General features: G+C 39.1%; 1 protein-coding gene across 4 annotated transcripts in view; it reads left to right on the top strand.

The window, feature by feature from the left end:
- Positions 1-25,439, top strand: part of ZNF407 (zinc finger protein 407) — a 480,646-nt gene that overhangs the window by 242,733 nt on the left and 212,474 nt on the right. For all 4 annotated transcript variants that reach the window (XM_073898026.1, XM_025886368.2, XM_073898028.1 and 1 more), the window contains exons 5-6: positions 20,616-20,782; positions 24,515-24,598. In XM_073898026.1, coding sequence (XP_073754127.1) covers positions 20,616-20,782; positions 24,515-24,598 — 251 coding nt within the window. The remainder of the gene's footprint in view (positions 1-20,615; positions 20,783-24,514; positions 24,599-25,439) is intronic.

Below are 25,439 nucleotides of genomic sequence, written 5' to 3'. Positions count from 1 at the left end.
CTCCCAGCACCCCTCCTGCCCTCCCTCCCTCCTCCCAGCACCCCTCCTGCCCTCCCTCCCTCCTCCCAGCACCCCTCCTGCCCTCCCTCCCTCTTTTCATCCCGGGTCACAGAAAGAGTGAAAAATTCTCATGTTTTATCACACCAGCTGTGCAGAAGTGTGTTCCTTGACTTGAAAGAATTCATTCCCATTGTTTGCTCCCAATACACATACACACACACACACACACACACACACACACACACACAGAGATACCTTTCCTGGGACACCTTAAACATCATTAGCTTTTTTGTTTGCTTTGTAATTTCCTGTCACATATAGTTTCCTGCTTTGTTATTGTGGTGGTCAGCTTCAAAAGCTGCTGGTTTTTATCTCTAGAAAGCCTCTGCCTCATCCGGCAGAGGTGGCCATACCACCTATCCTGAGAAAATAGTGGCTGGTTTTTCAGTGTCCTTTGGATTTGGCACTCCCTTCATAAAGGCACTTCACTTAAGTGGATCCAGCCTGGGTGGGGGACAGGCACAACAGTACCCGCGCATCCTACCTTCAGACCATCTGGCTCTGTCAGTGCCCCTCCTCTCTGGGAGCTCATAAATAGCAACGTATTGTTTCTTAATTCCTTATTTCAAAGTTGTTGGGCATATGCTTGCAATTAAAGATACAGTAGATAACTGTGGACCTGTAAAGGAAATCTGAGAAGGAAAATCAGATATATAGAAGATTTCAAATTGGTTTACATTTCTCCTTTGTTGGCCTTATTTTTTGTCTTTTTTAAAAAAATTTCCACATCTGAGCAGCAACAAGATATGTTATTAATGGACCCTAAGTAGGACAAGTTATTTGTTATAGTAACTTTTGACCTGTTTAATAAGTAGTCAAGCTGTGTAGCAGAGTTTTTATTGTACTCTGCAGTGTACGGTTATGAAGTGTGGTACATAATAAAATAAAAGCAATAATGTTGATATTTCTGAGGGATCCATCAGAGCTGACCTGAAGCAACATATTTCATCTGGTTTGTCTGGGTATGAATGTTTGAAAGTTATAGCTGAAATTACTAGAGACAATATCGTGTTTATGACTTCTGATTGTTTACCATTGTTAGAAACCGCACCCTTTGTGATTTCCCAAAACTGTTTCTATGACAGTTCATTAGTGTTGGTGTCAAGAAACAAATGAAAAAGACGAAATACATTTAGTATTAGGCAATAAGGCATTTTAAGCTAAATGTAAGTATTTAATGTGTAAGGGTGTAAAAAGCAAATGTGGAGCCATTCTGATGGGGAAGAGGAGAGTGCAGGTCATTTTTGTAGTTATAGGTAGATTTTTCTGTGTATGTAATTCTCAGCTCTGTGCTTCATAAAATCATTATTTAACTTGAGGTGGCTTTGTGTGGGAAGGCGGAAGAATGATCAAGGAGGAAGAGACTCTTTTCACTAGAAAAGTGCAGGGTGGGTTGTGCAGATCACCATCCAGAGAATGAGAGCTGTTTAATACTGGAGAAGATTGCCATTTGAATCTAAAAAATACGTTTATCTGTATAAAGATAAATTACTACTTTGCAATATAATTTATGTGTTTGCTTGCTTCTCTTGCTGTTCAGATTTTACGTACCTTGAGAGTAGAGGCCTGTGTTCTAACTTATCTTTGTGTTTCCAGAACACAGGATAGGATCTGGCCACAGTGGATGTTCAGGAGACATTTGTTTAATTAGTATATTAGTAGTGGAAATGCTTGAATTTTTTCCCTTGCAACAGCTCCCAAATAGTGTGAAGCCAAGGAAAACAATTACTAAACAAATGGTTTCCAAACAGTGGAGTTCTTAAGATATTCAGTACTGCCTTAAAAATGACTGCTGCCTAATTTTTTCCCTTATAAGAAGGAAATTCATCGGTCTTGATCAGGTGGACCACTTGGAATTCAGTTTTCATTTGTATGAAAACGTCATGCTTGTATTTTTTTGTGAATTATGGAATTACTAAAGTTTCACCCAGGATCATTCATAACTGAGCTTCTAGTAAACTGCAGAATTTTGGTGGTGATGGTGGTATTATTATTATTAATTATTATTATTTAGCTTACCAAAATACAGAATCATTAATTTTTAGCAAGTTCCTGAAATCCATACAGACACAATTTAACCATGAATACTTTTGACCACCATTTCTGCTGCCGCCAAAGTAAATTTTAAGCTTCATTTTCAGATGCATCAGCATTCACTGGTGTTGTTAATTCTATAAATTTTGTTTTGGATGTGGTGTTGGGGATAGGAAAGATACTAATTGTCAGTAGATAAGTTTTTAAACATTTTGTTCAGCTCAGTGCTTTCATTTTACGTGACTTTGATGAGTCACTGGTGTTTTATTTCATTGATGGAATGAGATAAAAATACTCATTAAAAACACGGCAGCTGTAAAATAATATGTAAATGTTTTGTGTGATTATGCATATTTAATTTTATAAATAAAAGTATTAACTTTAAAGAATCCATTATATACTTGTGAGTTGTTTCAGAGGTAATGCTACAGATACATACACATATGTAAGTCTGTTAAAATGATTCACCTTTCAGTATACGCCTTAGGAGCACTCTTCAGAAGTAGTTTTTAAGTTGTCTTTTTCTCATCCATTGTGTCCACCACATTTCAGATGGCCCAGAATCAGGCAGTGAGGAAACCTGATTGGACCTCCAGGAAGTGCTCTGATGTTAATCAGCCTAGTGTGCAAGACAGAAAAGCTGATAGTCCAAAATTGCACTTTAAACTAAGACAGACTGTCAGTCTTTAGGAATGTTGGGGAATGGCCTATTTATGTAATCAGATACTAACCCTGGGAGGGAGCTGTCAGGCACATTCTTGTTGTGTAAGCAGCAGGGAAACTGTGCTTTATCTGACAGACAGTGTGTAAATCTGTCCATGCAAAAATCCAAATGTTTAGTTTGCTCCTAGTCACTGTAATAATCTGCTTATTTTCGTCTGCTGGAGCAATGACATCACTTAGCAGAATGTGCTGCAGACATAAGGCCCAGATAAGGCTGCGTTAGTGTCAGTCATTCATTCCATGATTGGCAAGAAGATAAATAGGAATTTACTAGAGGTTTGCTTTCAGCTAAAAGAATAGACAGCATGTTCTGGACAGGAATAACTATTTAGCTTGGGTATTTTACATCTTGGGAAAATGGGTAGAATACATCATGTCTAATTATAGTTTCTGGGAGTAAGGAGCCTACTATATCAATAACTATTGAATAGTCATGTCCCAAAGGAATATTCTTTGATTTGTTAAGATGCCTTTACTTGTGTGTGTGTGTGTGTGTGTGTGTGTGTGTGTGTGTGTATTCCATTGACTTTTATACATGTTATATGCAACACCCTTTCATTTTTCATTTTAAAAATATTTCATATTACTTTATTATTTGCTTACTGTGAATAGTTAAATCTTCATTAATATGGACATTTAAGAATCTGTAAATTAAATCTATTTTTGAAGGATTTACAAAATTTACAAAATACAAAAAGGATTTAATTTACAAAAATATATGACTTTAACGTCACTTTTCACTCTGTGACGTTAAAGATGAAATCAGTGTTTTCATAAATTTGTTCAGTGAGAATAGAGTTCCTTTCTGTGATTGAAAGATCTCTGTTTTATCAAGTATTAATTGTTGGTAGTGTTTTCTTTGATAATTCACTCACTGGATAAGCAGTATAACTTTAGGAATTTTCTGTAAAATCCCTCAGGATTATTTAGGTTGTTTAAATCTCCATTCAGATCTTCAATTTGGCTTTACCAAATAACTGATGTCTTTGCTAATTATAAATAATGTTTTGAAACAGTATTAATTCTTTAAACAAAGGGGAAATCCAGTACTGGGCCACAGTATTTTATGATCCATACGTAACTTTACGGCACCATCCTTGAACTCTTCACCAGGAAAAGATAGCTGCAAGCCAGATTGAGTTGAGGGCAGCATATGCAGCTGTTGGGCCACCAGATAGAGACCACCTTGCCCTGGTGCAGGTAGCCAGATGTGTCTGAGAGGCCAAAGGTCTTTCTAAGAATTTTAATGACAGTGATAGGAGATATGAACAAATAGGCAGAAGCATACATGTCTGACGCCCTGATACCGCCCTTGTGGAATAAGTGCATGATTACATTTCCGCTCTGCGTTCTGTAAAGTTGAGGTCAGCTCTATCTTGATTGAGTACCGAAGTGCAAAGTACATTTATATAGCACTTTATTTTAATTATTTACTACTTCAGCACAGGAACTTCACATAATTAGTCAGAGTTTAATTGATTTTAATTACTTGTCAAAGTTAAATTGCCCACATTTTCCAATCAACTGCTTTGGAAAGCTATACCCTTCAGTTTTATCATTGAATTCTAAAAATGTTACCTCTTTCCCTCTGTTGCCAGCTCTGTCTCCCTGGGTCCCAGGTCAGATCTACTTAAGCTCAGGTAAAAGTTAAATTTCAATCAGAGGACTTGTTTACTTGATAGCAATTAAAATGTGCTAATATTTTTGCTTTTGCTCTTCCCCAGAGGAAATTTTCCTAATGATCTATCACCTGGGCTTTTATTCTCAGTGCTGTTCTTCTGCCTCTCCCACTTCTGAGTGACTCTGTGTATGTTCCTTAGTGCCGACTGCATGTTATTTTTGGAGAATAGTGGATCCCAGTAACTGATGTAAATGTACTGATTATGGAAAATGTTCGTGATGTTGGAAGATGTACAACACAGACCCCTGGACATTCCATGAGGCGGTTTGTAGGAATGAGGGCCAGTGTCTCTTCTCTCTTTTAGCAACTCTTCTTGAGTGCCAAGCTCTTCAGCACGTTTGGTGAATCTCAGCATGTAAATGCCGATGGAATGCTCCATTCATCTGGACCTCCTGCTTACATACAGAAGTCCCTGTGTGTTCACCTTTTGTTTTATGTGTTCCTACCCTAGTTGTCTGTTTTAGTGGAGAACTTGCCATCCAGTAATTGTTGTGACCTGTTAACATCAGAGCAGCTTGTTTTAGGCTGTGGGGTCCAGCAAGCACTCTCTGTTCTCTGCTGTCTTACCTTCCCTTACCTGCACCTCCTGGGTTTGTTTTATTCCACAGCTGCGCCTGGCAGCGTAATCTCTTAGATTGTTGTGCTTGGCCATTTTGTTTTATAGTCTTAGACAAATGAAAGAATAGAGGTACTCAAGCTTGTGTCTCCTGGAAGTCAGGGCTCTTTGTTCTAGTGGAGAATTAACTAGCATTTGGACTGCGTGTAGACACATGGATAAAGAGACAGAGCTTAAAATATGATAGACATGGAATTTCTCACCAACTGTGATGGTTGGTTGATACCACCCCGATATATTCGATGGACTCTTCCTCATAACCCTGCCTTCCAGTCCTGGAAGGGGGTGGTCACACAAATTTGGAACTTTGGGTCCATTTTATCCCTAGGACTGGACTCAGTGGAAATTCGTTAAAATTAGATCTGTAGGGTTTTACTGTTGGGACATATTTTGGGGGTGTGTTATTGCAAGTCCGCTGCACCTGTCATATGTGGAATTTCTGGAAGAATAGTCAGGGCACCGACATTGCGGGCTCTCTGTTCCACGCCTGTGCCATGGCATCCTTCGAGCATCTTTGTGGTTTTCAGTGTGTCACTGGGAAGGTCATTTATCAGAGTACTTTTGCCATAGTTTGAGCCTTTGATAAAATTTAATTACGTACAAATACTAGATTTTACAAATGTTTTACTATATCACTTTTTTGCTCCCCACTCTGAAGCTACTATGGAAGACATCAAGGAGTTGAAAATCAGTGTAAATGTCCCTGAATTGTTTAGAATTTTTTAGGGAATGTACATAATAATCAAAAGACAATGTGCATGAGCTGGCGTGGGGTAGACGTGTGAGTGGCAGGTAAACTGCAGTAGGGTCAGGATCCCTGTATAATGTGGGGAATTAAAATGGGACATAGAGCAAGGAGAGATCTTTAGTGAGAGCTGGTCTGATGGCCTCTAAAGTCTGGTAATATTTTTTTTTTTTTATCATTGAACACCTAGAAACTTCTAAAGTTGTGATTATGTTCTTACTCATGGCAAACAGAAGATTCTTTAATTGTCATGAACAGTATCTGGATTAGCTGTCTGCCTTATAGCATTCACAGTGTAGGCTTTTCCAGCCATTGGACACTGGTGTCTGAGCTATCTGAATATAAATATAATGAGGTTTCGACTTCAAAAATTGAAAGGCCAAGAGATACCTTTCTTTCTAAAGTTCTCAATAAATATTTCAACTCTTGTCTCTCTCTGTACTGCTCTGATTGTATCAGCTATGTAACATTGTAGAAGTATGACACAGAAAAGCCAACAGCGAATGGCAATTAGTGATTCCCGTAAATTTTATTTAAGGTACGCCTCTGTTTTAAAATTGTCCTTATAAAAATCTTTTATTCATATATATTTTTAAAACTGGAATGTGTGCATGTAAATATATTTAATACGCCAGCATATAAAGTGCTGAGTAAAACTTCTCTTTTCTAAGGTTGACGCCCTTCCTCTTCCTCCAGGCTTCTCCTGTCCCATCCTCCTTCCCACTCAGTACAACTACTGTTCACAGTTTGATGTGAATCTCTTCCAATTGTTGTCTTTTTATTTGTTGATTCATACATTTGTGTGTGTGTATGTGTGTGTGTATGTTTTTTGATGTGACATATCAAAATAAACTTAATTCTGTAAATTTTGTTCCTTTGCAGTATTTAACGTACCAAGCAATGTATTAGGCCCTGGGAATACAGCAGAAAATAAAGCAGGCAAACATTCTGCTGTCATGAGCTTATTATATTTTAGTGTGGGGAGATATTCAGTAAACCAAATGAGAAGTCAAATATATACCAGTTTTAAAATAATGATGATATAGTAAAATCCAAGAGGGGAGAGCCATAGAGGGGGCTGGGGTGCCAAGGGAAAGCCTTGGAGAGAAGGTGACAGGTGAGTCAGGAGGGGCTGAGCTCCATGAGTATTTCAGGCAGAGTCCCACCAGAAGAAGTTCGCAGGGCATGGCTAATGTCACAGGGACCAACGTGCCAGGAGTGAGGCAGCGGATGGGAATCTCATGGGAGCTCAGACCACATGATGCTCTGGAGGACTCCACAAGGACTTTGATTTTTCCTTCTGTGCAAGACGAGAGTGTTTTGAACAGAGGCCTGGTGGCTGACCTAGGTTTTAACAGAACCACTGTCTGCAGTATGCAGAGAACAGGCTGAATGGTATGAAGTTGGATGGGGGAGAGCAGAGGCAGAGAGCGTGTTGGAGGTTTTCGTTATGATCCTGCCATAAAAAGATGGTGGTCAGTTGGACAGTTGGGCCCTGGTGGTAGCAACCTAGATAGGTTGAAATGTCCAGACTCTGAATATATCTGGAAAGCACAGCCCACAGGACGTACTGGTAGGTTGGATGAGAGAAAGAGTAATAATGAATGATGCCAAGATTTTGGCCTGAACCGTGAAGTCGCGTCACTACCTAGATGGGCAAAACCACTGTCAGAACAGGGTCCATTGGTGGATGTTGGGAGCCAGGTTTAGACACATTAGATATGAGAAACCTGTTAGCCATCCCATTGGATATGTCAAGTGGACAGCTGAATACAGATGAGAACTCACGGAACACATCTGAGCTGCAGGTAGGAGTTTGGAAGTCGTCAGAACAGAGATCACCAAAGGAGTGAATGTAGGTCGGAAGGGAGACGTGCGGACCAGACCCTACATTATGGCTCTGGGAAGGTGAGGAGGAAGCAGCAAAGGTGACTGCTGAAAATCACGAGACCGTCCTGTTCTCAAGTCAGGGAGTGGGCCCTCCACCAGCTGCTGACACGTCCGTCGTAGGCTGCTGTGGCGCCTGCAGCTCAAGTCTCACTCTCGGGCTGGAGTCTGGTATTTAGTGAAGACAGCGATGCACCAGGCTTGTTGTGGGAGAACAGGAAGCCTGCAGTCCTGGCTGCTGGGCATGCTGGACTCTCTTGCAGCATCCTTTCTGGGTGCTTTTGCCCAAATGCTGCCATCCTCTGGACTCTGCTGGGGCGGTGGGCCTGCCTGAGACTCAGTGACACCTGCTGTCCCTTGTTCCTGTCTTAGGGGAAACAACTTCTTGACCTGTATTACTTCATTTCCATGTGTTTTCTTCCAAAACGTCTTTAACAAAAAGGTAGTCATGGTATAAAGTGTTGAGCAGTTCTGTTCTCTTTGTATCATCAAGTCCAAACTAGCAAGCTCTTTGCCTTTCGTTTCTGTTCTTTCCCAGGCCATAACTGAAAAGTCATTTTTGTCGTTAACCCCATTTTGGTAGCTTCAGTTAATTCTGTATTTTAGCCTCCCTAACACTATCCCCATGCCAAGTGTAAACATTTTATCACCTACATCTTTCCAATTGTTTTTGCTTATGCACTTTAAGTATATGAGAAAGAAATTTAGTCTGGTATTTTGAATGCTGGAAGGTATATAATAAATGATAATGGCAATCCACATAGTCTTGAGGTGTTGAAGATTTGAAAAATTAGCATAAGTGATCAAACACTATACAGTGTTTATAGATGCCTATCCAAATTTATCTTTTCAAAATAATTTAGGATACATGAGATGTAGATGAAATTCACAGATCTGTTTTGTGAAAAGAAGAATCCATAGCTGCACACATCCAATTTTTTAAAAATAAATAATGCTCTTTTGTGTTGAAAGGAAGCTAACATGATTGCTTTGCCCTGCATTGGAGACTTCTTCCCCATCTGCGTGTACCTCAAACATGCACGCACCCTCTAGTTTTACTCACGCTTCACTGCAGGTGACTCCATGCCCATTGTGCAGTGGCCGTGTGTGGGAAATAGTGAGGGGCCTTCTAGTATTTTATTAACTGCTTGCTCTCAGTCGGATCAAATAACTTCAAAACCCTTAAAAACTTGTTTTTTATGTTAATCTAATTTTAGTACTTTCCCTTGAACTTATGATTTAGAAAGGAACAAATCAAATCCCTCACAACATGATCTTTCTATATATTTGAATGTCAGGATGTGATGATTTAAAGCAAGCTGCGATCCGTGTCAGGCTGTCCAGTGTCCACGTTGAGCTCGCCGCTGAGCTCACGTTGTGTCTCGGCGGTCCTCCCGTGCACAGATGCCCCAGGATATTTACTCTAGAGTGTGCTGTAACTGCTGCTCTTGCACCGAGGGCTCGGAAAGGGTCAATTTTGTACTGAACTTGGAGATTGCTGTGCAATACATCTCAGCCCCTCTAGCTAATTTTACCTTGAGCTCAAATGGTTCCCTAGATCATCCTGACATGCTAGAAGGCCGAGATGATGACAAAGGCCAAGACAATGAAATACCCAAGTTTGGAAAGGCTGCCTTTCCTAGCTCCCACAAATCACACAGTCTCCATCAGGTTGGACAGTCCTTTCTAAATCTGGAAAATATATTCAAATGTCTAGAAATTCTGTTTCCATAATAGAAACATAAAGACCTACGGGATAAATTTTAAGCATACCATATTTGCTAGTGTATAAGATGCATGGGTCTATGGAACATATTCCAGTATTACAAGAATAGTTTTTAAGAAAAAAAAAAGTAGTAGTACTTATGTTAAAAGTAAATTTTAACTTATTTGGTAGAAAGGAATATTTTATTCATTTCAATTTAATCTGTTGTATATTTGAGTCCTGTATGAAGTCATTTGGGATACATTAGTGAGAGTCTAGTGTCCCTTAACTGTAAACAATGTGCACATGCAGAGAGTTAAGTACTATGCTGGTGTCAGTTACTGGTACTAACAGGGCTATAGCATTAACAGATTTCAGTCTCCTGCGTTAGAGGTCTAATCCAAGCACTACTTATGATCAGTCATGTTGTCTTCAGCTTATTAATTTTGTTGAGAAAACTGTTACTCTTTTTAAAGTACCCTAATAGGTCTTTATTGAGTATTGTTGGCACCGATTGCTGGAAAGGAATCCATGTAGGAAACTATGGCTTTCTTTATCGTTGCTGTTTTAAATCATTGTGAAATAATAGATAATTCTCTTGATTCACTATTTATAGAATACCAGTGATCTAACTGTGATGCAGAATGAATAGATGTACGATGCCCAGTATTTTTAGAAACATTAATGTGGGTACACACCGGGAATAAGAATTGCATGGTTCTACTGAGGCTAGAGAGGCTGTCCAAGGCTAGACGCTAACTTCTCTTTCCCCAGCACCATGAATATCTGAACCTGAATATTATCTCTGAGTCCGTGGCACACAAGAAACTGAGCGATACTGTTCCTATGAAACTATCAGCTTTATTAGCAAAAGGGGATTGGGATTTATTCTATAGAGATGTATGAGATTTTTCTAAAATATATATCTGTCCTAGTAAAATTCCATACAGTCATGTTAATGAAACATTTACTTTGCATAATATTGTAACACCATAGTATAAAGACCTTATTACAACTTTTATAAATTCTGTATGAATCATAGTTTTTTTTGATGACTAGGACTGTGACAGGTTGTTTGAATTGGGACAGAAATTCTTGTTCATACTCGGCTTCCATTAATATATCAGTTGTGTTTAATTTCAATATATTTATTTATTTGAGAGAGAGAGAGCACGAGCCAGAGGAGGGGCAAAGGGAGAGAGGGAGAGAATCTCAAACAGATGCTGCACTGAGCACAGAGCCCGACACGGGGCTCCATCTCACAACCCTGAGATCAAGACCTGAGCCAAAACCAGGGGTTGGACGTTCAACCCGCTGAGCCACCCAGATGCCCCTAATTTTAATATATTAAAATTTTAAAAGAAAATTACTTTAGTTTATTTTGCAGTTGATTTTCTCTATTTGTGCTTTTCTCCTTTTTGTAAATCTTACTGGTAAAATCTTTCCTGTTTATATTTGTTAACCAGTTCATTCTATGCAGTAAGTAACTGGTAAGATTGTCATCTGAAAACTTGGTAGGAGGTTGTTCCCTTTACATGTAAATGACTAGTCTGAGCTTTTTTAGCTCTTTGGTAACATTTTCATAGCGTCTGCAGTTGTGTAGCTTGAAGGACAGCTGTCTTTGTTAGCACTAACATGCTCTTTGGAAGGCTGCATTACTTGGCCAAATATAAAAGTGAGCTCATCATAAATCTCAGATGAAGACATTGTTACGGTAGGTTTTTTTTCACCAGAACATGCACAGATTTGTGGCTTGTATGCATATATACTACATCTAAGTGGTCCTGGGCACTTGTGAAGGGTAGAGGCACATTTACCTCCTTAGAAAACTATAATCAAGTAATTGTGAAAAGCAAGCACTGAGGAGACATAGGAAAGGGAAAGAGAAAAACAGTAATAGAATGATGGTTCTTTTTGTCCTCTCAAAGCCGAATTCTTCTCTCTGGTTACTGGAGCCACCTTCATCTGACTGTGCCTCGATTCCGCGACTTCAGATCTCCCTTCCGTGCAGCAGGCTCCCCACCCGCCTGTGGGGGTTCAGATGACTGGCTCGCCACTCACACACACTGCCGGGCGCCTCTGCTTGTCTCTGCCCTGAGCTTGTGGGTGCCTGCTGCCTGCCTTACTTACTGACCTTTCTGCTCTGTTCTCTCGGGCTCGCCTCAAGCCCCACCTCTTCCAGGAAGCCTTTCTAGCCATTTCATTCAGTAGCCACCAGAGCTTTTTCTTTCCTTTTTTTTTTTTTAATTTTATTTTGTTTTATTATGTTAGTCACCATACAGTACCTCATTAGTTTTTGATGTAGTGTTCCACAATTCATTGTTTGCGTGTAACACCCAGTGCTCCATGCAGTACGTGCCCTCTTTAATACCCATCACCAGGCTAACCCATCCCCCCAAGCCCCTCCCCTCTAGAACCTCAGTTTGTTTCTCAGAGTCCATAGTCTCTCATGGTTCGTCTCCCCCTCCAATTCCTAAGCATCTTAAAAGATGCTCCTTAAAAAGCCCAACGGAATGTGGTGCTTTTGTGTTCTAATTATTTCGCTGGTATTAGTGTTGACCATTTGAACCATAGGCTCCTTTCGCAGAGGCATGTATGTCTTTTGTTTATTTATAGGTTTGAATGTAGCACAGGTCAGTGCTAGACACACACACACTAAGTTCTAATACATACTTTTTTGTTGTTGTTCATCAGTTGCTAGAGAAGGAGCTGAACGATTATAATCTGAAGATTGTTAGGACTGTGTTGTAAATGTCCAAAGACTTAACAATAGTCAGGGCATTTGTGATGAAGCTGTGAGTGGAGTTTGAAATTCGGTTTTCAATTTATCTCCAAATATTTATATTAGAGCAATGACTTAAAAGAAATCCTCTATATATGGTCTTTAAACAGTAATATTAGTCCTTTATTTGTAACTGCTATTTTAACCTTCCTTACATAAATCCAGTGTTTTCTTCCCTAACCTGAAGCGATAAAATTTCATTTAGTCCAGAGTAGAGGATTTTGGCAATTTAATATATGTCTTGTTGTTCAGGACTTGACTTCTATGGTTAGTTAAAATTGTTTCAACTTCCCAAGCCCTCCAGCTCTGCAAAACCCTTGAAAGGGGGTAGTTTGAAAAAGAGGGGGTAGCCTGCGATGGGAATGGGTCTCATATGCGGTATAATTCCTTCCACCTGTTCTTCTCATGTTGGTGTTTTAGAACTGTGCAGGAAACATAAACTATTTCAGGACTAACCCAACTTCTCAGACCCTGAGAAAAAGACTTAGTGGAGCCTTGTTATGGCAGCACTCAATTCAGGTTCCTTTGCCCTGTAGATCAGGGTGTACTGGGGACATGAGTCGGGGGGAGGGATGTGACCTCTTTCATCGAAGACAGGGATTGGCACACTATGACCTGCAGGCCAGATCAGGCCCACTAACTGTTTTTGTAAATAAAGTTTTATTGGAACACAGCCATACTCCTTTGTTTATGTACTGCCTGTGGCTGCTTCTGTCCTATGGAGGCATAGGTGAGTAGTTGCATCAAACCCACTGACCCACCGTGGAGAAGATATTTACTGTTCTTTACACAGAGCCTTTCCAAGCCCCTGATGGAAGACACTGTTGTGCTGGTGAGCGCTGGATACAGCACATGCAGGGGAATGGGAAAAACTCCAGCCAAACTTCATGGGATGGTTTTGGGTAGACTAGAGTTTATGGTCTCTTTGACAAAGAAAAATTTCATGGGAATGAGATTTTGAAGGATGAATTCAAATCTCTGAGGGCGTAGCCCTTATAATCCTTGAATATTTTTCTTTAGAATGAGTCATTCTCTTGGTTCTTAGTAGACTAAAGCAACCTGGGATTAATATTCTGCTTAATGCTCCTCCCAGAAGTAATTTTGACACAAAGCTTTTCAACCTTTGGATTGGATTGAAAGAGCCAGAAAAGGTATTTCACAGCTTTTAGGATCTGAATGATATGTTAAGAGGTTTTAAAATGACAGGCTTTGGCGTGAGTGAGGTTAAATTTCTTTTCCAACTAGTTAACAAGGATCTAGCCTGTTAATTAGGCTAATTATCACCTGTTCAGGGCAAAAATGCACTCAGAACTCTTGGCTTCAGTAGCAGGCTCCCTTGCCTGCTGTATAAAAGCCCTGAGGGCGGATGGGAGAACAACTTTCATCTGTAACCACACTTGAGCCTGAAGAGTTGAATTTAGTAAATGAAACCTTTCTAATCTTAGCTCTTTGTGGCTTCTTGATATAAATCATGCTCATGTTTTATATATAATCAGAAACAGGCCACTCTCCCAGTCTAGCCTAATTCAAGTAATCTGGATACTAGTATTATCAAGGAATATTTTTGGTTTTGGGTTATAACTTCATTCATTGAGCCAGAGTTTTTATTTGGACTTTGTACACATAATACACACACGCAAATATTTGGAAGGAGATGCTCAGAGGGACCCTGAGTATCCTCATACTCATTATTTAGCTGTTGCTGTACCTTTTGGATTACTCAGTTCAGAGAACATACTGATTTATTTTCCATGCAGTTTAAAGTTGGGTATTTTATTTAAACATGTACATAGTACTTTGAAACTTCATAGATGAACATAATTACTGTGGAATAATACTGGGGTTATTTAATGTGGGTTTAGTGACTGTTGCACATGAACGCGTCTAAAAGCAGGATCATATATTTTTACTCTGATGTTTCCTGGGCCAGAAACAATACAGGCATCTCACAGTTCTGGTGCTTATGGATCCTGCATCTGTTATCATGGCAGAATGTCCTGAACTTTGTCATTTTGCTTTGTTATCCTTCAGGGTACTTTTTCAGCATAATGCGCTCACATGAATTAATTGAGCATTGTAGTTGCTCTTCAGTGGTTGTCTTTAGATGCCTTTTATGCCCTTCTTTGTTCAAGGAAGTGATTGTTTGCCGTTATGTTTGCAGCTCAGCAGAATTCCTTTGGTGACCCTACTGTGCTGAGAGTCTGTCATTCTCTAATTTCATTTCATCTCTTAGTGTATTATCATATCATTATGAAATTAAAATCATTTTAAAAAGAGGCTTTCATTCCCAAGAAACTGCCTGGGCATTAGTAGTAGTTGAGTAACTTAGGAATTGTGGAAACAAATTCATTAGTATGTTGAATGGTTTTGGGGGGAATCACGCACACCTGGCCTTGTGTTCGCGGTTCTGTATTCTGTGTTTCCCCATAAAGACCAGCAATACCTGGCGGTTACGTGTTTGCAGCCACAGTTGGGCTTTACAGGAATAGTTTTGAATCAGGCAGCACCTTTGTTTCACAGTTTTGAAAGATAATAACTGCATGATTAGTTAATATTTTGACAAAATTTAGCTTACTCTTCTATTGAAATTGTATCTGTAGCACACCAGACTGTGCTCAGTGCTGTGCGGTTTTTGCAGATGTGAATTTGTGTGATTTATTAACTTGACAAGACTGGTCCAAGGAGTCATGTAGAGAAGATAAAAAAGACTGGTTGGTTGTTTAATTAAAATACTCATTTTTTACTTGTGAAAAATTTCAAAAACAGTGAAAGCATTTGGAAAGGTGTTCACATATGGCCACATTGACTTTGGATTCCTTCTCTTTTGAAAAGCAACAAAATCACTGGGGCTCCTGGGTGGTTCAGTTGGTTAAGCGGCTGTCTTCGGCTCAGGTCATGATCTCAGGGTCCTGGGATCCAGCCCTGCATCAGGCTCCTTGCTCAGCGGGGAGCCTGCTTCTCCCTTTGTCCCTCCCCCTGCTTGTGCTTGCGCTCTCCCTCTCTCCCCCTCTCTCTCTGTGTCAAATAAATAAAAAATCTTTAAAAATAAAACCAAAATTGTGTGGCTGAACAGGTTTAATTGAGTAATGTGGCTGTAATTGAGTGGTGTCAACTCAATATAATTTGTAATGCTTTTCTCACAAAAAAATAAAAAATAATAAATAACAACAAAAATCATAGCACAAGAGTGAACACTATCCCCACCTGCATGCCTTAGCCCCTCTTTTCAGAGACTTGATGTCATGCATGCTTTCACATGTGGACTTCATAGGTTTGCATTTAATGCCTTTCCCTTTATGAAAAATGTTATGTAAATGGTAAACTTGTTTTAATGCAGTTACATTTTTTAGATTGTTTGCTGATAAATGTAGTCTCAGTTGATGCATTTTTACTACATTATGATATCCCATTTTGTGATTAAACCCATTATTTATCTACTCCCCAGCTGATGGATATTTAAGATTGTTTATATTTTAATGCGGATAATTGTTTTTACATGCCTGTGCTTTCTGCTGGAGTTTCCCAGTTATGTATACCTAGACTGAGCTTTCTGGAAGAGAGGTAGGGACATCTGCAGCTTTAAAAAGCATTGCTAACACAATTATATCCTAAATTATCCTGAATTGTAGAGATTAGAAAAGAACATAAAGATATGCTGGTGACACCTCTTGCTGTATTTAAAAAATTATAAAGTAGTAAAGCACCAAAGTATCAAGATACCCTTGTCTTCATATGTAAGTGGGATGTGTACAGATTTTTTATTAAGTTGATAATAAATTGAGTCAATAATCCACCTAATAGGGTTTAAAATACTTTAAATTACATTTAAAAATATACTTTGAAGAAGGTGAGTATAGACTCTCCTGTTAGGGTGTTTACTTTCTGTAGTAATATGGAAAGATAAAAGACACAAATCAAAATAGAAGTTATATTTTGACATAACTTGTCTGCCCTTTAGGCATTCAAAAACAGACCATGGAACAGAGTTTCTGTATGGCAGAAGCACCTATTAAGATGATGGTATTAATCATATAATTCAGCTCCCTACTGGTTCTTGAGTTTTACTTTGTACGTAATGCCTACTGACACCACTGTGAGAATTTATAGTTTTGTTACATATCTAACAATGAGGATATTTAGTATACTCACTTCAAAATTTTAAGTCTAGAGATGTGGGTTTTATTTAGTCTTGGCTGTGTTATTACAAATCACGTCATGAGTGATTCAGGAAAGACAGGTTCCCCACCAGATTTAACAGGGAGACCAAACAAGGGCCCAGAGCCCTTCCAGGTGTGGGAGGGGATGTTAAGGAGGAGACAGCACATAGAACTGTAAATGCAGAAACTTACTGGAAACATATCGGAAAATGCTTAGAATTTAATTTGGGAAGCCTTATAAATTTACACTAAAAGATGAACCCTTAATTGACATTCATATCGTAGTTACCAGCATGAAAAAGGGCTTTCTTCTAGAAAGTTGGACATCTCAACCCCTGGAAACCAGGAACTTTGTAATGACATCTCTTGGTAGGAATTGGGACAGGTGTTACGTGTAACATGATATGTTTAAAATCATTTCCCTCAAAGTGTACAAATCATTGCTGCATTGTCCTCTAACTCCACGTTTTTGAGAAGTCTGGTATCATTTTGATTTCTTTTGCTTGTGACCCCCCGTCCCCCGCCGAAACCTTTTAAGAGGTTTATAACACTTTATGTCCAGTAGAAACATCTAGTGAAGCCTGAGGAAAAAGCAGGTAACACAATGCCCTTTCTCATTACAGGTCTTAGAGGACTATTTGGCATTTTGAACTTCCTAGTAAATATTATAAAGTAGCCAGATTATGTAAGACCTGGAAATGGTGTTGAGGCCACCCCCTCTCCCCCCAGAGATGGCTTTGTGCACAGCACAGTTGTTATCCTCTGCTATGACCTGTCATATCATTTTTTAAAAATATAATTTATAAACATTTAAGATTTTAAGAATTAAATTAAGAACTTTAGAACTAACCAAAGTTGCTGAAACAAATATGGAAAACATGGATGTGATTCATACAGTATGCAGTTACGTCATGTTCTGTATGTTTGAAACACTCACACTTTGTAAAATTAGCAGAGTTGCGCAGGAAGGTGAGAGGACCGAATGGCATGAGCATCGGGAGCGCCTGGCAGCCAGCGTGGCCCCTGTGGCTGTCACACCCCGATCTCACATTCTCACTCAGAGTCTGGGGAGGTTGAGTCAAGAACAAAACTCTTACTCACTAGTTTATTACTTCACCCAGTTGGTCCAGAATTATTTCTCGAGCACCACTGTGTACCATGTACTTGTTTGGGCCTTAAGGATACAAAGTGAACCAAGCACCATCTTCCTGTTTTGTGCTTGTCTCATTTACCCTTTTAGCATATAACCTTTAAGGATTGTCTCGTAGTCGTCTTTCTGCATCCTTCAATTGACCTACTAGAAAACTGTCTTCACAGTAAAAGAGACTGCCAAGTTTTTACCAAACAGAACTCGTTGTAATAGATCATAATTCCAGTTAAGAAATTTTTCATGGAAGACCACCATGTGGGGATAGAAGAGCATCAACAGTAACATTTGATCCAAGCTAATGTAGGTCACAGGACATCACCCTTTCCCTAGGAAACTGGATGGCTGCCGAGGGGGGTGGCAGGCGATCAGATTCCTAGTGGGTGTGGTGCTTCCAGCGCTGAGACCCTCCTTATGCATTGTCTCGCCACGTCATCCCTGCCACCTCTCCATGTCCATTTGTCCCTGTCTTTTAACATCTAAATTAAATACCACCCCTGGGAAGCCTTCTTTCATCTGTCCCAGCCCATTAATTTTCTGCTGCTTTTAAATTTAGGATGGCATTTTACCTTTTTTTTTTTTTTTTTAATATGGCATTGAGGTTATTTTTGTCAATTTTTTTTCTCCCTTAGTAGCCTGTGATTTTCTTGAGGAGCCAAGTCTGACTCTTCCTCCTTCATCTCCTGTCTGGAAACAGTGTTTTGGGTATTGTGGGTGTTGAGGTCTTTGTAAAGTACATCTAGAACACACATTGATACCTTCCCTTCTTGGGTCTACATGGCAGAGCAGAACAGCATGTGTTCACTCAGGTTCTGTCCTGGAGAGGCCCTGGGTTAAGCTTCCAGAAGGGCCCAAGGAGAGCTGCATCTCTTGAGTGGATGTCGTTCTTACGGACTTGTGTGAAGGCCAATAATTTACAGTATTTGAGACTCAGAATTTGTGTAGTTCCAGAAAATACCCCGTTGAAGAGTAGGTAAGGATATTTTTCTTGCTGATATTTCAGGTTCTTGTTAAAAAACAAGCACATGAACTTATTTTCATAAGCAAATTGCAAAGCACGTGAGGTTTTCTAAAAGTCAAGCGGTGGCCTTAGTTAGTTCTTTGTTATCTGGCTTTTGTTGTTTCCTGACAGGCATTGAGCTCTCGTTTAACATTTTTATTATGTGTGAGTAATAGAGTACATATATTGAGGTTTTGTAGATGTAATTTTGTTAAATGTACATCATGGTAGATTTAAAAATGAGGGATTTATTTTGTCATTCATAAAGTTGTAATACAGTGTGGAGAAACTGTTTGTTAAAAGATAGCATCTACTTAACCTCCTTATTTATTTCTTGTAGGAGAAGGTTAGATCCACAATAAATACATGAAGAAATAAGTAGATAGGGGAATTTATCTTGGAAATAAGATCCCTGTCATGGTTTTGAAATGTTAAATGCATGAAGACCCGTCAAAGAGATATACGGACATGATATTTTTTTTACAGTGCATTTCGAGGTATTTAGTTATATTTGTCACTCTCTAGTACAGTGAGCAGTGATCAGATATAGTAATTTCAAAGTCAGTCTCTGTTAATGGGTGTAAATAGTTTCTACACATACATTATATAGATGTAGTAATTGGCAATTTTAATATTAATGAAGCACTTAAGATATTTTATGTGACATTTCTTAAATATTTAGCAACTTTTACTTCTGTAGCATTTAAGATCTATTGCTACAAAAATATAATTACATATAACAAATGAAGAAGGACTTTTCTAAAAGCTAACTTCGTAATTCGCTTCCTAAGAATTTGTGAAATTCTGATGATTAATTTGTTAAGTTAATCTATACTTGCTTCAAAATGAGAAAATTAATTATTTGGAGCTCAGGATTTCTTTTTCTACCCTTACAGGGTTAAGGAAATTTGTAAAAATCATAGTTAAAGCCTTTATGGATAGAATGCACATTTTTTACATCTCCTTATTTATATCGTAATTTAAAATGCACATATTATCCTATTTTTTTAATTGCATTAACTTACTAAAAGTATAGCCCAATTTACAATATTGAAAGCAGGCTGCCACAGTCGCTCTCTTTTGTGGCACAGTGCTTATCCACTTATTAAAATATTTTAATTTTGAATATTGGGTTTTAATTTGCTTTTATTTGACTGTTCATTATCCTGAATTAATTAGCTGGACATTATTCATCACAGGCATTGCTTTAAACTAAATTGTATTAGAAATAAAAAGTAAATTTCAGTGATGATTTCATGAATGCAAGCGACGAGGGACAGCTCAACCAGAAGAAGGATTTAAGTTTTTGTTTATGGTTCATATTGCCTTGACTATTAAAGGTATTCAAAGACCTTTGTGAACTGTGGGGCTCTAATATTTTCGAGTGTGAGTACTGAGCTGTTATTTTCATTTTTTTTTATGCAGGAGATAATTGAGGTTTATTTTTCTCAAAGGTTGTTTTATAAAAGTTATAGTTATAATCTTATTTTTATTCTTACCAGAGGAAACTTTTTTAATCCATCCTTAAGGTAACACAGAAAGACACCTTGTTCAGGCAACGCGTCTGCGTTGTCGTTGGTCCCCAGGAGCCCGCCCTGCAGTGCGGGGCAGCTGAGTGTGCGGCCCGCGTGGCGTCTCCAGGCCAGCCCCGTGGCTGACTGCAGCCGGCAGCCCCGGCTGCCTCCGCCTGGTAGAGAGCAGGGGTTGTCTGAGTAGTTTAGTATGGATAGCTTTTCATTTAGCCTTTGCTCTGACAGCCCGTGCCCTGGATAAGTGGTGTAGGCCTGTACAGGTGAAATCTATTCTCACATTTGCCTCAGGGGTGACTGGACTGTAACAGAATTTTTCAAACCCGTTGGGCCCAACCGCAAAGCAGAGAATAAATGGCTGAAGTGCCAGGCCTGGACAGAAAAATCAATGGCTGGTTATACAGACATGACAGACCAGGCCTGCGGTTCTCCTCACAGAGTCTGTGCACTCGCCACACTTCAGGGTCGAAACACGCTTCTGTCGGGGGGCCGGCCGTGGTACCGCTGGGGTGATATTCACATCATTTTCTCTCTCTCTCCTTCGTGCAGGAAATTTACATGCCACTTATGTGACCGGAGTTTCACTGAGAAGTGGGCCCTGAACAACCACATGAAGCTCCACACGGGAGAAAAGCCATTTAAGTGTACCTGGCCCACGTGCCATTACTCATTCCTCACGGCCTCCGCCATGAAAGACCACTACCGGACGCACACAGGTGTGCAGCCCAACGTCGGGGTGAACGTGGGCGCTAATTACCTCACCAGTGGTCTGTAGAAATGATTTCTCGTTTGAAGAGTTTGTGTTAAGGTGGTGCTAATTAAATATTAAAAGCCATGGTCTCCTTTCATTGTTTTTCAGTGCTACTCGGGTGGTTTTAAAGTGACATTTTAATGCAAGTGTGTATACACACGTGCGTGTTTGTGTTTGAATCAAAATAAGTTTCATACGTAAAAAAAATAAGTTTCATACTTAGAAGCTCATTTATGTCGTGTGTGTACATATACATGCATGTGTTTAAACAGATCTTAGATGTAGTCTTGATGGAAGATCATTTGGGGACCATTTGTTTTCATAGCGGACTAGTCTTGTAATTTGTTACTGATATAAACTCAGTGCCATACTATTTTTGAACATTATTGATAAGTTTTGGTTTTATATACCACTTAAAAAAATTTTAATGAAATTAATATTTCTATTAAGAGAATAGTATCAGATCCAAGAGTTTTTGATAACTAATACAAAGAGAAGAATCTGAATTTAGCTATTACAAATTTTTTAGATAATTATATCTTTGAAAAGTACAAATCCACATATGTTTTACATCACAACATTTAAAGAAGTGTATGGAATTTAAACCAGTTGATAGTGAATGCCAGCATTCACAATACATCTATGCTAGGCATGGGCCTGAGAACTCTCAGTTTGGACCTTCATAAATATATAGCCCGCTAATATCCTGTTGTTATATTCACTGTTTATGGCATGTTTTCCATTATCTAAGGATAGTGGGCCCCTAAACTCCTTACAAGCTTACAGTTGAGTACTCTCCTTATCTCTTTATGGCTCTGCTGCCATGAGCTATTTGTTATTTTTGTAGTCTTCTTTCTGTTTACACTTCTCCAAGTATTTTGTTTCAAGGAAAAAAAAAATTTTAATCAGCATTCCCAAATGTTCTTCTGATTGCCAAGAATCCTATATTTTTGTTAGAAATTATAGGTTAAAAGTTCTTCTGAAGCAGTTTGTGGGAAGCCCAGGCCTCCTTAGCTTCCTTGACAAGGGCGGTGACGATTTAAGGTCCCCAGCCTGCCCTGAGAGATCACTTATATCGAACAGCAGATGAAAAGCCAGTGCAGATGTAATTTATCGTCGGCGTTTCCTTCTAAAGAATAATTGTGGAGACTTGGCTGGATCAATAATATAGATTTTTGTTGTTAGGTCTTGTAGTCTGCACCATAATGAGAGATAGGGGACAGTGGCTGTTTTCTAATAGAAAATAAAGGATTGGTTTCCGTGTCTTTCTACATTTGAATGCAAAATGGCACACTTGAAACTAATTCAGGTTGTTCAGAAAAGTCTCCTATTAGATCCCTGCTATCACATAAATATGGCATGTTAAATGAACCCCCTTTATGGAGTGAAATATTACACTTGGTTTTTTCTTCAAAATTTTTGTTTTGAAAAATGGTCTGATGTCCACTATTTGACCCTAATGCCTCTGCCCCCTCAAAAAAAAAAAAAAAAAAAAGGAAGTGAAATCGAATTTAGAATGAAAAACAAATCAAGCCACCAAGGTAAATATGACATACAATACATTGTAGGCTAACATCCTAAATAAAATTCTACGTTTCAAAAAATCAAGGTCACTAATGTGTCTAGAATCGAATCACATTGGAAATTAATAATTTTGTCTGTGCCTATACATATCTTCAAATAGGAAAGGGAATAAAACTTAATATTTTTATATAGCATATTAACCTGTAAAGGGTATAAATCTCATGAGGTTTTTTTCTGTTTTTATGTTACAAGAAAGATGTAGGTCACAAAGAAGTTCATAAATGGGAGAAAGGAAGCCTCGTTTTCTTGCATCTGAGAATAATAAGAATACTGTGTCCTCACTGAGCTTTGCTAGTTGGGTGGCACAGCCCTTCCGCTCCCACACCGCTCTGCACACAAGTACGCTCTCAGGCAGGCACGGATGTGCTCCCGTGTGTGCACGAGGGTTTCGTGACCACAGTGCCATGGGGGAGACCGGGCACAGATGTGCTCCCGCCTGCGCACGAGGGGTTCATGACCACAGGGCCGTGTGGGGTAGACGTCACGGGGAACGGCTTTGCCTCCACATAGAGGAGTATGTTAATATTAATGAGCAAATTATCTATGGGATTCTTAAAAAGTCTACTTTCAGTGTTATTTAATTGATAATATGGCTAGTTGGAAAGATTTATACTCCAAATTGATTAAATAATTAAATGAGTGATTATAATTAAACTTTATTCTTCACATCCGTCTACTCTATTCTTTTTTTTTTTTTTTTAATCTTGAGATGATGATGCCAGGGGACAAACTTAACCCCAAAATAGGAAAGCAAAGATAGGAAAAATATTTAAATTCAACTTTATTTTATAAATGATAACAGTGAACATTTTCACATACCATTGGGAAATGAAATTAAACATAATTTGGTTTAAAACTCTCTGTATTAATATGTTCGTCTAGATGACAAAAGCTAATAATGCTCTCTAGTGAAGGGGAGACTCTTTTTGGTTGCTGAAGTTATTCTGCCTTCCTACATTTACTATTTTTTTCTAACTTTACAAAAGCAACCACCATTTTCCAAACACATCAAGCTAAATTTCTGTTATGAAATGCCAAAATGTTTTAGAACAAAGCCAGCTGACTCGGGATAAACTCTTGAAAGACTTGTTGCATTAAACATCTAGATGAGTAAAGTACATAAGGATAGATACAAATGATTTATTTTGTTTCTGGAAAAGTATTTTATAATTTCACCCTATCTCTCCCCGGTTAGCATTTTTATTCTCTTTTGCCCTTCCCTTTGAGCCTTGTGGGATAAACTGCCCAGCTTGGCAGCACTTATTGCCTAAATATGCTGCCGGAAAAAAGATAGATTGCATTTATAAACTGTAGGGGAAAATGTTCACTTGTGTAAAAATGCTAAAATAAAATGAGAATTTACACACTTTTAACAAATACTAACCCTGCCAAATCTGTCTCTAATTGTTACAGAGGTTTTCAGTCCAGAACTATCATTAAAGATGGATAATTGAAGTTTTTGTACAATTTCTTTAGCAATCCCTAGACTTGCCTTTTTATGCTATGAAAGTTTGAGAAACATAAACAGCACTGAACTGTTATTGGCACTGAGTAATGTGGATTTTATTGTTAGTTGGGATCTTCAGTGTGTTCAAGGAAACCATTCAATTCACGTTATTAAGTAGGAAGTTATTAAAGAAGAACCTGATAGGATCAGGTAAAACCAATTCAGTATCCTTCAGTTGTTGGAAAATTCAATATGTTTTATTTAAGCAGAATCCTAGATACTATATATTAACTATTCCAAGCAATCTTTACTCAGCTCAGAAAGACCAGATGTATGGGAATTGTAAAAAATCAGGATATGCATAAAAACTGTTCAAGTGCATAAAGCAGCCCCATCTGGAAGACATCTACCAGAAATGAAGTTGTACAAAACCATTCCATTGATAATAAAGCTAATTTTTATGGGTCTGACAAGTATGTAATTATGTTCAGTGGTGCTTTTCAGATTTTATCACAGTCAATAAACCGCAGTGGTAATTTCATTCCCATTTGACATATTTACATGGAAACATTTGATTGGAGGAATTAGTAACCCTGAAAGCCTTGATAGATATGTTTTAATGATCTGTGACCTCCGCAGTCCCTCATCTGTTTATTGTTGCAACAGGCGAGAAGTCGTTTCTGTGCGACCTCTGCGGCTTTGCCGGCGGGACACGGCACGCCCTCACCAAGCACCGCCGCCAGCACACAGGTCAGTATGGCCGCTGCCCGCCCCCAGCCTGGTGGCCCTGGCGGGCGCCCCAACATCCATTCTCGGCCCACAAAGGCATGTCTCGTCAGTTGTTGTAAAATCCCGGTACTTGAGGGTCTACTGAGAATTCTCTTTGAATAACCTAAGATTTGGATTCACCTATTTTTAGATGTTTAAAAAGTCGGCCTACTGCATGGTTCGGGGATCAGGTGGCCTGTGTAAATTCATGTTATATAGGAGGGGAAAGAGCTTGCCTGCCACTTGCAGACACACCAGCCTCCCTCTCGGCCCGTGAGACTTTGCCACAGACATGGTGGGGGGAGCTGGGGGCCCGGCTGGCTCTCAGACGCGCCCTCTCCCCTCAGCATCTCCCACCTACTTTCTTACTCCCCCCTGCCTCCTTGGCTGGCGACCAGCTTATCCACGGCCCCCTTCCCCGCCCTTTCCAGCTACTTCTTGGCCCACCTAACCACCTGACCCTCTAGGGGCAGTCCCTCTGTGAGTTGGGAACAGTAGGTGCGGTTTTAGGTTCTTGCTGTTTTCTATTCTTGCTCTTAAGAATGGAGAGCTACTTGAGACAGCGACGTGGAAGAGGATTTGTGTTCATGATTTGCATTCTTTATGTTTCAACAAAATCAAATAGCTGCCTCGGTTAATAACAGTTAAGAATGAAAAGTTTTAAATATTCATTAAAATCGATCACCTACCCGGTCTTATAAGTAATTATGTTAATAATTGTAAATTATACGTGCCCAGGACAGTGCTGTTAATGGCATTGTCCCTTCTAATTATTAACAGAACTCTTTTATTACCAAAAGTGACCTGGTTTAGATGATAAATC

Source organism: Callorhinus ursinus, unplaced genomic scaffold, assembly GCF_003265705.2.
Source record: "Callorhinus ursinus isolate GAN/ISIS: 27379988/994484 unplaced genomic scaffold, GSC_fseal_2.0 scaffold11, whole genome shotgun sequence".
In the NCBI taxonomy this organism is placed as follows: domain Eukaryota; kingdom Metazoa; phylum Chordata; class Mammalia; order Carnivora; family Otariidae; genus Callorhinus; species Callorhinus ursinus.
The sequence above is the reverse complement of the archived record's forward strand: the minus strand, read 5'-3'. Positions and strand labels throughout refer to the sequence as shown.